Below are 12,750 nucleotides of genomic sequence, written 5' to 3' on the forward strand. Positions count from 1 at the left end.
GCCATGATCCCCAATCTGTAATTGCTTTACGGACTTATTGTTCACGTCCCACTAGGTGCAGCCCCATGGTGGCATTCAGCCAAGCGCTTGCTGAATGAACCAAGGACATTTGTATCCATGGGTCCAGTTGCTTTGGAGATTAAGCTGGTTTGGTGGCCTGCCTGGGGAACGTGACCACCAGGGCTACAAGTTCCAAACCCTTCATCCGGATCCGGTAAGGCCTGGCCATCTAAGCTTAGGCAAATACCACACACTGAGCCCAGAGGTCCCAAGGAAACGTTTTTATTCTCAGTTTTGCTTCAGGTGCCTCTAGTTTTACAAGCATGAATAAATAGAATCAACAATAATTCTCCCTGTAAATGATTTTCATTAAAATTTGCCACTTAAAAAGTTTCCCGTTTTTTCTAAAGGGAGGGTGGCCTCAAACAAGGCTTGAGGACAACAGACACGTGGGGGTTGATCCCCGCGTTTGCTGCCAATTCCTCTCCCCTGGAGCAATGCAAGGCTGCAGGCAGCTGTAAGAAGCAGCCCAGCAGATCTGTCCTTCTGAGAGGGAGAGAACTCAGCCACAGAGGGGCATGAGGGGGGTGAGGTGGGCACAGAGTCGTCGGCCCAGGTTCTGCCCATACCAAAGCATGTGATCTCGGGAATGCAGCGAGACCCAGCAGAGGAAGGAGAGTCGCCACTGTCACAACTTCCAGCTCAGTGCATCCAAACCCAGATGGGCCTGGAAGAACCTACTCGTTCAGTTCTGAATGCACTTGGTCAGCGAAAAGGGGAGCAAAGAGGGAAACAAATGTTCTCCAGAGTACCCCTCTTTTTGAGGAGTTTCCAGGGGACCCCAACTCCCAGCTGGGAAACGGCACAGAGAGGAGGGGGATCCTTCCCCTTGGAGTGGCCTTCTGTCTTCCAGGTTCACAGGACAGTCTCTCGGATGACCCCAATGAGGCTGTGCGGCCGCTCAGCCTCCGCTCGCCGGGGTCTCCTCCCAGCTCGTGGCCTCCCGGCCGGGGCAAAGATACTCAAGTCACCGCAGCTCCGCAGGTGCAACAGGCCAGGCTGTCTCCGTGAGGGCAGCACGTGGGCCCTGGACGTGCCAGGCTGCAACGGGGCCATTATCTTTGGGAGAGTAAGGGGGTGGGCAGAGGTTCAGTAAGCTGCACCAGAGGTGGCCTGCCTGCCACCAGACCTGCCTCGTCCTCGTGTATCTATCCAAATGTCTTAAAGTTTAATTTCTTTGGAAAAGGAAAAAGGGTGTTTTCCCAAAGTGCAACCTATATGGAATTCCAGAGATATTTTTAACATACTGCCTTTTTTCTAAAGTTCCTAAAAATTCTCAGATTTTTCTATGGTTTCAACTTAGACCAGCCCCATTTAACTGATTTGTCAATTGCAATTTCTTGCTTTATATTTAATATTCTTCTCATCACTTTTCTCCAATTTCCCTGTGGTCTAAGCCAGTGATCCTCACTGGGGTCTGCACATTACTGGGGTGTTGATGGGAGCTTTGTTAGAAACATGGACTCCCAGCTGCCACCATAGCAATTCTGATTGTCTGGAATGGGACTCAAGAATCTGTATTTTTAACAAGAACCTAGATAATACCAACGCACTTGAAAATTTGAGAACCACTGGTCTGGGATTGTGACCAGGTAATGAGTTAATAAAATGTCAACCAAAACCAATGACGCTTCTAATGGATCTGTTAACCCTTTAATAAACAACATAAACAGTAGGCCAACTTATTTGTAAAAACTCTTTAAGAATGATTCTACTGCTAGATCTATTTTGCAATATGTCACATATGCAACTGAGTTACATGGTAAGTTAGGACAAGTGGTTTTCATATTAGTGAAAATCAAAATGCATCTAAAAACTCATTCCAGTGATACTCAAGAAAGTAAAAATGTGCAAAGCTGAGGAGAGTCAGAAATAAAAGACCCCCTTCTGTTGTCCTTGCCCACTTCTGTCTAAGGAGGGACATTATGATACCTCACCTCTGGAGTCAAGTCGTGGATGGCCCTAGCAGGTGGCTCAGGTCTATCAAAACAATCTCAGTACCTGAACTTTGAACCGGTCTGGGGCACATGATCTAGCAAACATTTCTAACAACAGCATCTGTTGAACTATAAATGCTTGTTCTTTTTCCCCAGAGCAAGACTTTGGAGAAGGTCCTGACCAACTGCCTGGAGGATGTTCTAGCTCTTACTTCATCACAGCTTGGCAGCCTTCAAGAAGTGGCTCCAAATGCTTGCTCCTGTTTACAGGGCAACGGTGGCCAGACAGAGGGCAGGAGGTAGGGGACGCCATCTGGAGTAGGTCAGGGACACCAGGATATAAATATTTCCCTACACAGGCTAAGTGGAGGCTGAGCCAGAGCCAATGATTGACCATTTTCTCAAAACGCAAACTACAAGAGTCTGTGGCCCATGTACCTCTTCACAGGAGTAACCATATCTCTCCTCCCTTGGATCCCCTGAGGGACCGGGAGAGAATCTGGTTTCTGGCTTCTGTAAGAGGAGGTCAGTAGGTGGAAAGGGGGAGCCAAATGGAAAGTGAGAAGGGGATTTATTCAATCTGCCTTAAAAATTTACCTAGGATCCTGGAGCTGGTAATTACCCTGAGAATCAGCCTAATTCAACTTAGGAAGTATTTGGTGGCACTTAATGCACAGAGACACAGAACCAAGGAGCATCCGTGTGCCGTGTGCGCTGATGTCTACAGGGGCCACCCCACACACCCGCAGTAACAGAGGAAACACCTGAAAGGCAACGGCTTTTAAAAGAGCTGGAGAGGAGGTTCTTACCAGAAGGAAATCCCATTCATTCAGAGATACGACTATACAGGCCACCCAGTCCAACCCTTCACTTGAAAGTTGAGAAACCTAAGACCCAAATGGATTACGTTCATGCCCAATTTTCTCTTCTCCCTGGGTGGGTTCAGGCTAGGGGATCGCTTTGAATTTTTTAATCGATAGAAAGGAAAGGGTGTTCCTTTAAGTCCTATCGGGTTATTTATCTTGCCAAGCATTTCATGAGAACGAAAATCTCCCATAACGTTACCAATATTAAAATTCCCCTATGTCATCATTTTCAAAGGGCTGAGAAAACATGCCATGTCAAGAGAAACCTCTGACTTAGGACACCGAATGTTGAGTGAGCGCCACACTGCCCAGACCCTTTGCTTTTATTCCCATGCTGCACCCTTCTCTTTTTCCAGGCACACTTCCACCTCCCAGAAAAACTGGGTTCTCTTCCCCCGGACCAGGAACACTGTGGGAAAGTTACCACACCTGAAAGGAAAGCTCTCCAGCTTCCTCTCTCCCTCCCCTCCCCTCCTAACCCATTTCCCTGGAGACTGTGACCATGAGCTTACTCTGCCTTGGACAGGAAATCGCAGAAGCCTCTTAAGCTGCTATGGAAATGAGTCATCTGATTCATGTGTAATATTAATAATAAAACTACCTGTTCCAAGAAACTGGCACTCGTGATGGCTTCCTCCATGTGCTCCTCATCAGACTTCAAAACAGATTTAATGTTTTCTACAAGTTCATGGATGTCGGGGGTCATCCTGCAGGAGGACTGCTCCAGGAATCTCGCCACCAGCAGCTTGGTGTCAATGTAAGATTTGTAATCTATTAATGACCGCGGTCTGCATCGTGAAGCTCTCGGTCTCAGGCCTCTTCTCAAAGTCACTGCAGCCAGGTCCAGTCTCCTTTCAGTCTGAGTAGCAGCTTCACAGCTGAGCACTGGGGCGGCTGTGGGTGGAAATGAACAATATGTCCCCATTGGCCAAGGCCTTTGTGCTTGAAACAGCACAGACCAGGAAAGTCAGCGTGGAAAGCATCCGACAAATGCCTATAGCCATGCACATCTCGCTTCCCACCTTGCAGAAGGAAAATGAAAAAAAAAAAACAAAACAACAACTATGACACAAGCTTATTCTCTGAAGTGCAGTTCCAATAAGAAATGGCCCAAAACATTTAATTGTGTCACCTACAACACAATCCCCAAGGTAAAGACACATGATAGGGAATGGAATCCAGAATGCAAACCATAACAGAGCAAGTCTCATGGGGTATGGCAAATAGATGGGGGTGGATGGGCCAAGCATGGTTGACCAATGAAAGAATGTTCCAAGGGGGGAGGATGAAGGAGTCACTTAAAGAGAAGAAGGGACTGGAGAGAGACAAGACTTGTGGGATGAATATGATGCTCTGTTCACTTTCACTGTACCTTTGTCCTAAACATCTTCAGGGGCATTGTACTGACATATTATCGATGCTCACACCGTGGCTGTGAGGTGGATCTATGGCTGACTATTACAGAAAGAGAAACTTAGGTGCAGAAAAATGACACATCATTCCAGAAGTCAACGGAGGGCCTGGGAAATCCACCATGGGCTCTACTGTCCACAGATACCTATATCAGCAAGGGTGTAAAGACTGGCAGAATGCTACTCCACTGTGAAGTGTGTGAAGTGAAACTCAGATCTGGTCTCCATGTGTCCACAAGCCAGCCAGCAGCCTTCAGTGTACACAATGCTGGTGACTTCAGTCTGTGAGGGCTTGATAAGTAGGAATTTAGATAGTCAAGGAAGACGGGAAGCAGGGTGGGGGATCAGGTTGAGGAAGGGAAGCGTTCCTTTTCCTCTGGAGAAAGGCAAGTGTGAAGAGTTCTAAACTGGGGTTAGAGGCCATCCACCTGGGCTGCCATGTGCATGTCACAGAGAGCAAGAGTCTTCCAGAAACACTTGCTACAGACACTCGTGGGTGGGGACAGAGTCAGGATATACACTCATTCACCTGAAGGCAACCTGGTGCTTTCCACAATGGAGAGCTCCAACAGGTAAACACACGTGTCCTCGCCCCCACAGGCTGCAGACTGGGAAGGGATCCCAGAAAGATCTCCCTAAGCCATGCAAACAGCTAAGTTCCAGTTGAAGCCAGCAGGTGGCCAGCTTGAGTCCTCAGCTTGCCAGGTAGGGTATGAGAGACCCACAGCGAAGGCAGGTCTTGGCAATCAGAGGCCAGTGCAGAAGCGTGTGGGAAGAGGTGGTGGGACTTCTCCCCACTAGGAAGCCACTGCAGAGACAAGGAGAGTGTTCTCTCTGGCTCCCACATGGTCAGTTCAGAGCTGTGGCAAACAACACATGCTGTCAGAGGGACAGGACAGACACTGCAAGGGCTTGAGACCGGACCAGGGAGAGAGCAGGCTTAGAGGATTTTTCAAAGTTTTATTTGCATAGAGTTTTAGAGGAGCAGCGGCCAACTATTAGAATAGTTCACAAAAAGAAGCCCGTGTTGGTAGGATCACAGAAGATTTTAATTTCCTTTCTTTATTCCCTTTATTTTTTATAATTTTCTACAATGAAGAGGTATTTAGAGATGTTCAGGTATTCTTATATTCAGGAAAAAGACTCAATGTCATTATTATTAAATTTTTAAATTATTCAAATAACATCTATACACAAACTCAAAACAGAGAGGGAGAGAGACGGAGCGTGTGAGTGTGTGTGTCTCACTCTATCCACAGTTTTTAAAACAAGGTCAGACTTTAATAATTAATCGACTCAAACACAGTAAAAAGATAACAAATATTAAATTATCGAAGAGGGGGTTAAAAAAAATACACCCCTTTGACTTCTTCCTTGAGGAGAATGTAAATTCCCACAGGATTACAAGCATCTAGAAATCAGAACAAGGTTTGCATAATTTTATTTATGTAGCACCTAGCACAGTATCATGTGCAACCAAATGCTTTTGATGGCAATGACTTAAAAAAACAAAAAACCTACCTGCCTTAAAAGATGTGGCAGAAGTATATTTCTAATGTGCATGCAGAACATCTTATTTTCCCAACACCTCCTGACCTCCTTCAATATGCCACTTAAACCGCAGGGCCGTGGGCTGGCCAGAGGCACCTGCCTTCACCTGGCACCTTTAGGCAAATAAGCACAGTGCTCTGCGCAGAGCTTGGGGAATGACATCACCTCTCTCCTCGGAATGGTGGAGCACAGGGTCACTCTTTGATCTTGTCCTCAGGGGTTGGGGGGCTCTCCGGCTTCTCGCAGGAAGCGCCTGGTTTGAGCTGGGAGTTGACATGGATGTGCTTTCTTCTACAGGTGTGTTATGAATGTCCCCACCTGATTTTTTTCAAAAAGAGGAAAAACATAAATTATCTCACCAGCCGCAGCCTCAAAACATTGGGCAGGAAACACCTGTGCACCCAAACCCGCCAGGCCGAGGGTAATATTATTAATAACATTTACTTAGGCTGCTAGCCCAGTAAGTTGTTTTCCCATGACTCTGGGAAAACTTGCCTCTCAAACCACCTCTCCACACCTAAAACAAACAAACAAAAACAATTTAAATCCAAGAATAAAATAAAAAAGCTATGCCAAAATGTCAGTTTTTTTAAAAGGTGCTTAGCATCTTCTCCACTGAGACATCTTGGTGCAGCATGAAAAGCTCCTAGACATTTTATAGCTTCTGACAATTCAGGACGAGTTTGGTTCCATGGAAGGTAATACCTGCACAGGTGAAGTAATACCTGCACAGACCAAATGCTGCAGAGGACGTATCTGCATCACCCAGAGTGCATACGTTAAAGAGCCAGTGGCCTCTAAAAGAACCAGCAAAGCAAACTGGAATTGGATGAGTTCTCTTCAGGAAAATAAAATCACATCATCATTTGTCAGCCTGAGTTGTGGTCTGGGATACTGTTCTTAAAAATAGAAGAATTACAAGCAGACGGGATAACAGAACACAGCTTCATAATTCTACTTAAAATGGAAAATGAACAAAGAACAGAAAGTCATTCTACACTTGATCTTAGCCAAAAGGCCGAGAAGCGATAGAAAGTCATTCTAAATGGTGCTGCTGAAAAATTACCTCCATCTAAAATAGCTAGAAGTTGATCCATTATTTATTACCATGTGCAATTTTGTTCTGGTGGACGATTCTCTAGGTCATTTAAAACCTCCCCAAAGAGAGAAAGCTCTAACAATGTTCCCTTAAATTACAAGAATAAACGTAAACTGACTCTAGTATTTAATGTAGAACTGAAAATCAGAATTCACTAGATGTCAAGGCAGCACGACCTGGGCCCTAGGTTATAAATGACACAGCACAATCTCACAGCAAACCACCCTGCAATGCATGAATCTCTTTTTCCCTTCAAAAGAACCCAGCTTATTTTAATAGGAGAAAGAAAATCATCAATTCAAAAACACAGGAATGCCAAATTAAGCTCTATAATCTATTTCCTAGCTTCCTGAGAATAGTCTGATTATTCATAAAAGATTTTAAGAGTATCTTTTTTTCTGTTCACATATTATCTTCCACTTATAAGCCCTGATAGTTGATAGTATTTTTATACCTGGAAAGGAGGACATAGCTTAAACCATTTGCTCCAAGAATATCTGACTCCAACAAAATATCAGACGGATCATTATTTTCTCATGTTTTAATCTACTGAATCATGACTTTGGGCAGCAATCATGTATCCATTACCTTGAGTCACTTGTGTGCAGACTGGTTCCAACAGGCTCGCAGCAGCTTCTGATCCCTCTGGCATTTGGAATGAAGACCCCTGCATTACAGGGAACAAGAGGGCTATTTTGTTGATGTTCAATTCACCCCTCACCAGACCCCACAGAACCACTTAGAAAGATGAGCGGGGCCCAGCCTCCCCACTGTTCTCTGTGAGGTGCGCTGGGTTTCCTACTTGCAGTAACACACTAAAGAGAGACTCTCTGGACAGTACCTGCTCCTGGTCCATCTGGCTCACCACAGCTTCATACGGAGGCGGGGGGTCCAGAGGACAGAACACTTCCACGCCTTTGATTCGAGCTCCGTAGATGTGCGGCAGTGGAATGACATCAGGACCAACCATCCTAGGAAAAGCATCTTGGCATCAGGAAGCACGTCCTACAGACTGGCCATCTGACTGCAGCGGCCCCTGGATACAGGTCTTTGCCTCTCAACTGTGGGGAAGACCACTCACCACTCACCCCTCCATACCATGGTCTGCCAGTCCAGGAGAAGAAGAATCTAAGCTGCTCTCTGATGGCCTGCCTAGAATTCCTTAGGGAAGTGACAGAGTATAAAATGCAACAGTGCAACACCATCATTCCTTTTAAATCCCCCAGTTAAAAAGCAGACAATAATCCAGACAGACAGAAAGCAGTCTGGTGGTCACCAGGGGCTGGGGGGTACCCCTGGAAGTGCCTGTTTAACAGGCATAGGGTCCCTTGGGAGGTGAAGAAAATACTTGGAAACTAGAGGGAGGTGATGACTGCCCAATATCGTGCATATAATAAATGCTGAATTGTACACTTTAAAATGGGTAATTGAACGTTATGGGAATTTCATCTCAATTTTTTAAAAAAACAACAACTAAAGACATGGAGAAATGCAATTATTTCTTACATTAGTACATGACAAGTTTCTTGCCTGGGTTTCCCTAATGTTTCACTCATGGTAGAAACTCACTATTAGTTGAATAAATATTTGAAGGGATGAATTAATTTAAAACAGAGAGTGAACGATGTTGTAGCGCTGAGACAGAGCAGCATTCAGTAGGAGGAATCACAGAGTGACTTTTCATTAAGTTGGTCATTCAACACATACTGACTGAATACTTGCTCCATGCCAAGGCTCTGCATGAGGTGCTGGAGATTTGATAAATTTTTAAAAAGCAGGGCCATACTAGGGACAATGTCAGGGGGAAAAAGAAACAAAAGTTGGTTTTCTGTTTTCTCCTGAGCTTAATATAGTAAACTCAGCCAAGTTGGCAAAATGGTTTACACTGATTTGTAATATGACCACCACCACCAACAACAACAACAAAGCTATAACAAACTCAAGATTTCAGTAAAGAAGACATGTTTTAAAAAAATCTCCCATTTGGCTGAAACAAATAGTGCGGATATAGAGAATGGGGATTTCAGAAGACCAAGTGACTCCATATCCTGCTAATTTAATTCAAATGGCGGCTGCTATTCTCTTGATTGGAAGTTCATTTCTCTCTTGGGTCTCCTTCCCTTCCCCAGTCCTGCTGGCTTTCACTATTCCACTCTGTCCTTTCTCATCTCCTCTCTTCTTAATTTCCACCCCGCTCCCTTAAGCAGGGATGACTTAGGAATGAAAATTCTTTAGCTATTAAATATTTACATGTGCTGTATTTATCAATGAAAATGTTAGGACCCCCATACTTAATATGAGTGATTTAAAAATTAGTGAATAACAGATATTCTTTCCCAACTGCCTTCTTTCCCCTCACCTGAATAAAATTAGATATCTTTTCCTTTTAAGCACTTCCTCGATCACTTTTTTTTTTCTTGGTGCCCTGTAGGTAAGGGGCCCTCAACAGCAAAATAAAAAACAAAAACAAAAGCCACAAGATTTCCTGCCAATGTTCTTAGGAAGTTCCACAAAAAGGAATCTGGATAATGAAGAACCTAAATTTTAAAATAGTTATTATAAAATACATATACATGCCAGAAAACCTATATTCAGGCTATGAAGTACTAGAGAATGACAAAAAAAAAAAAAATGGATAATAGCAAAAGTTTGTCTGGTCTTAAAATACAAAAAAGAATAAAAAACTAAAAGAAACTGATGAAAAGACATGATCTAGAGCCAACTGCATGCAAAGAATTGATTTTGGGGGAGAGATGTTTTTTGAATTTATGATTGTTTATCTTATTCCTTTGTGCCCATTTACAAAATGTGATTGGAGGGAGAAAAAAAAGTTGAAAAACATGTGATGTTCTTTCTTCCTAACAATAAAATTTCTAGAATTCTGGGATTTAGAAGCATGAGACTTTTGCAGCCTGAATGAGAAAATGAGAAAGCACTCCCACTTTTTCCTTCCTCTCTTTATAAACAAGACTCTCTTTCCCTGCTTGACCTGAAAGGGAAGGGAGGGTTATGTGTTGACACCTAAATGTGTTTATGTGTTTGCAGGCTCAGTACGTGACACGTCAGCATCTAGTCTGAAGGGACGCGCCAGCAGGAAGGTCCCTCCATGGGGTGGCAAAGTTAGAAGTGCTGGCAAAGTTACAGTGAAAGAGATATTCTCCACTTAGAAACCCTGCCTGTGGGTTTCACTCAAACTCTCCTACCCGAACAAAGCTATTAAAGATTTATAAATACTGAGTAACTCTGAGGAGCCAGACCCCTCCTGGACCTAACTGAAGACTCTTTCCTGACCAATCAACAATGCAATTTCATCACTGAGACCTATAGATTCCTTCCATCCTCTCCAGAGGACCAGTCTTCAATCCTAAATCGTCATAACCCCCATGAGCCAGCTCTCTAGCACTCAAATGTCCTCAACTTTTCCTCCTCAATAAATGACACACGTGTTCTTCACTGCTGTGTCCCTGCCTGGATGGTTCATACCCCCAGCTTTGTTTGCCTGCTTGTTTGTTAGCTCTGAGGGTCCTTGTTGTACATTCTCAGCCCCATGGCTACCTGTGTGTTCATAGAGAGGAGGGGCTTGCTGAGGGTCAAGAGGAATGAGCTTCCATTTAGACCCTAAACTAGTGTAGAATCTCTTCCAGAAGAGAAACTGGGGAGAAAACGGGACCCCACAAAATAAATGGCTCCTGCAGTGGTTATTATAATGATCATAAAAGCCTCATTTTGCTGGGAGATGCTGCTGGAGTTGACATAGAAGAAAAGCTCCTTTCCTATTAAGCGATTTCTTATTTTACCATATTGGGGTAAATAAGGATCCATGGAGGCAAACGGGTCTGCTATATACTGGCAGGTCGGTTTTTTTATTTGTTTGTTTGTTTGTTTGTTTTCCCTGATCTCTTTTGACTCTCCACCCTAACTGTAGAGTAGAATCACCATGGGGAGTTCTAAAACCACGGATGGCCCAGGCCTCACCGCTAGAAGTTCTGTTCTAATTGCCTGTGGTGGGGCCCAGACAGGTACCTGTCTGTTTCACTCCTAGGGGATCCTAATACACAGCCCAGATTGAGCACTGCTGCAAAAGGAAATGGATCGTGGTAGCTGAAATTAAAACCCTGTTCTATCTCGGAAAGTGGATCAGATTTTTATTAAGAATGAAGGTCTTTAGAAAACTGCTGCTGATAAGGTAGGAATAAGATTAAGAGCTAAATGTTTCTCATGAGTAGGACACATACCAAGAACATTTTAAACTGTGCAACTAACAATGCTAGAGCACAGTCTGAGCTTTTATTTATTTATTTTATTTTCTAAAGTTTTTATATTTATTATTTCATAAAAATCCTCCCAGCAGCCATGTGACAACACAGGTGGATAAGGAAACTGAGGCACAGAAACAGTAGGAGACCTGCCAAGGGTCACCCTTTGAAGAGACTCCAGAGCCTGGACTCTGAAGTTCATCACAAAGTCTCCAGGAAACCTTCACTGGTTTATGCTCATGAGCATTGAAGAGGAAGAGAAAATTCAAACAGATCATGTAAAATATGTTCTGCTTTAATGCTACAAATAGGCTTTGAAAATTCATCGGAGAGTAATGCTGCAACTAACGCACCTTTGACTACAGAATGCCTCCTCTGTCTACTGGAACGCTTTAATATATGCCCACATAGCCTGGATCCCACCCCGTCAGTCTTCAGTTTTCTATAAAAGGTAACATCCCCAGAGTTAAAAACCAGGTCCATGTTCATGAAATAGGTTGGAAACTCTCCTTTTTGATTCCTGGCTCAAGCCAATTTCTGAGAATGAGGGACACCTGGAGTAGTGTAGATGGGTGCACAGCCCCCTCCGGTACTTACAAATCAATTCGCAAAGTGGCTAAACCATCTCTGGACAGAAGCCTTGACTGCAATCGGGCTTCTGTTGATGACAGTAACTGGAGAAGCCCTTTCTCAAGGAGAAACCAATGCATGAAGTGGTTGTATTTATAGTAGTTAAATAAATTAACCTTTTCCGAGAGGTCATAATACCTTACAGGAAATGGGAAGCCTCTATTGTGTGAAAAGTCTTAACTGGTTATGGAAATAGTAACAAAAACATTCATGAATATTCTTGCCTGCCTGCTTACAAGAAAGAAAATAACCAATTGGGGTTAAACAACTAGTGTCTATAAAGCTGATTTATACCATGACTCTAGCAAAGTCGGTCAAATTTTAAAATATCTTTGAATATGTATCTAAATGTGAATAAACTTAGCCATTTTAAAAAGGAAAGTGGACAGCTGCACTCTGATGTTGGTAGAATTTCAGAAAATGAAGGTGTTTGCCCATTGGCGATATGATCCAGGGCTCTAGGCATATATTTTAGACTGAGCAGTGTCTTCTTTCTCACAAGAGTGTTTTGCTTTAATCCCCTCCCCTGCCTGCCTTCTGGAAAGTTCTTTTTTTTTTGACCGGTAAGGGGATCGCAACCCTCGGCACGGTGTGGTCTGCACCACACTCAGCCAGTGAGCACACCGGCCATCCCTATATAGGATCCGACTCCGCGGCCTCGGCGCTACCAGCACCGCACCCTCCCGAGTGAGCCACAGGGTCGGCCCCTGTAAAGTTCTTAATGGTAAATCCCTTGATGAGAAGCTTGTCTGTCTTCTTCCAACCTGGGTTTGGCCAGGTGATGTCACACGCTGGCTCAAAGGACAAATCCAAGGATGCACCCAGGTCCTCAAGGAGTGGACATACCACACTGATCAGCATTGTCACGGTGGAGCAGAGAAGAGAGATGAAAGAGAGGAGAGAGGAAGGTCAGGTAGCCTACAGGCAGGACACGCTGCT

At 44.1% G+C, this 12,750-nt stretch overlaps 1 protein-coding gene and 1 pseudogene across 3 annotated transcripts in view; both read right to left on the bottom strand.

Moving 5' to 3' along the window:
- Positions 1-266: 266 nt before the first annotated feature.
- ENTREP1 (endosomal transmembrane epsin interactor 1) overlaps positions 267-12,750 on the bottom strand; it is a 60,778-nt gene continuing 48,294 nt past the window's right edge. For all 3 annotated transcript variants that reach the window (XM_063080351.1, XM_063080352.1, XM_063080354.1), the window contains 5 exons: positions 7,767-7,896; positions 7,514-7,592; positions 5,992-6,144; positions 3,465-3,757; positions 267-1,119 (listed from right to left, as the gene is read on the bottom strand). In XM_063080351.1, coding sequence (XP_062936421.1) covers positions 916-1,119; positions 3,465-3,757; positions 5,992-6,144; positions 7,514-7,592; positions 7,767-7,896 — 859 coding nt within the window. In that variant the 3' untranslated portion in view covers positions 267-915. The remainder of the gene's footprint in view (positions 1,120-3,464; positions 3,758-5,991; positions 6,145-7,513; positions 7,593-7,766; positions 7,897-12,750) is intronic.
- Positions 6,713-6,856, bottom strand: LOC134365276 (U2 spliceosomal RNA; annotated as a pseudogene).

Source organism: Cynocephalus volans, chromosome 16 (genome assembly GCF_027409185.1).
Source record: "Cynocephalus volans isolate mCynVol1 chromosome 16, mCynVol1.pri, whole genome shotgun sequence".
Taxonomy (NCBI): Eukaryota; Metazoa; Chordata; class Mammalia; order Dermoptera; family Cynocephalidae; genus Cynocephalus; species Cynocephalus volans.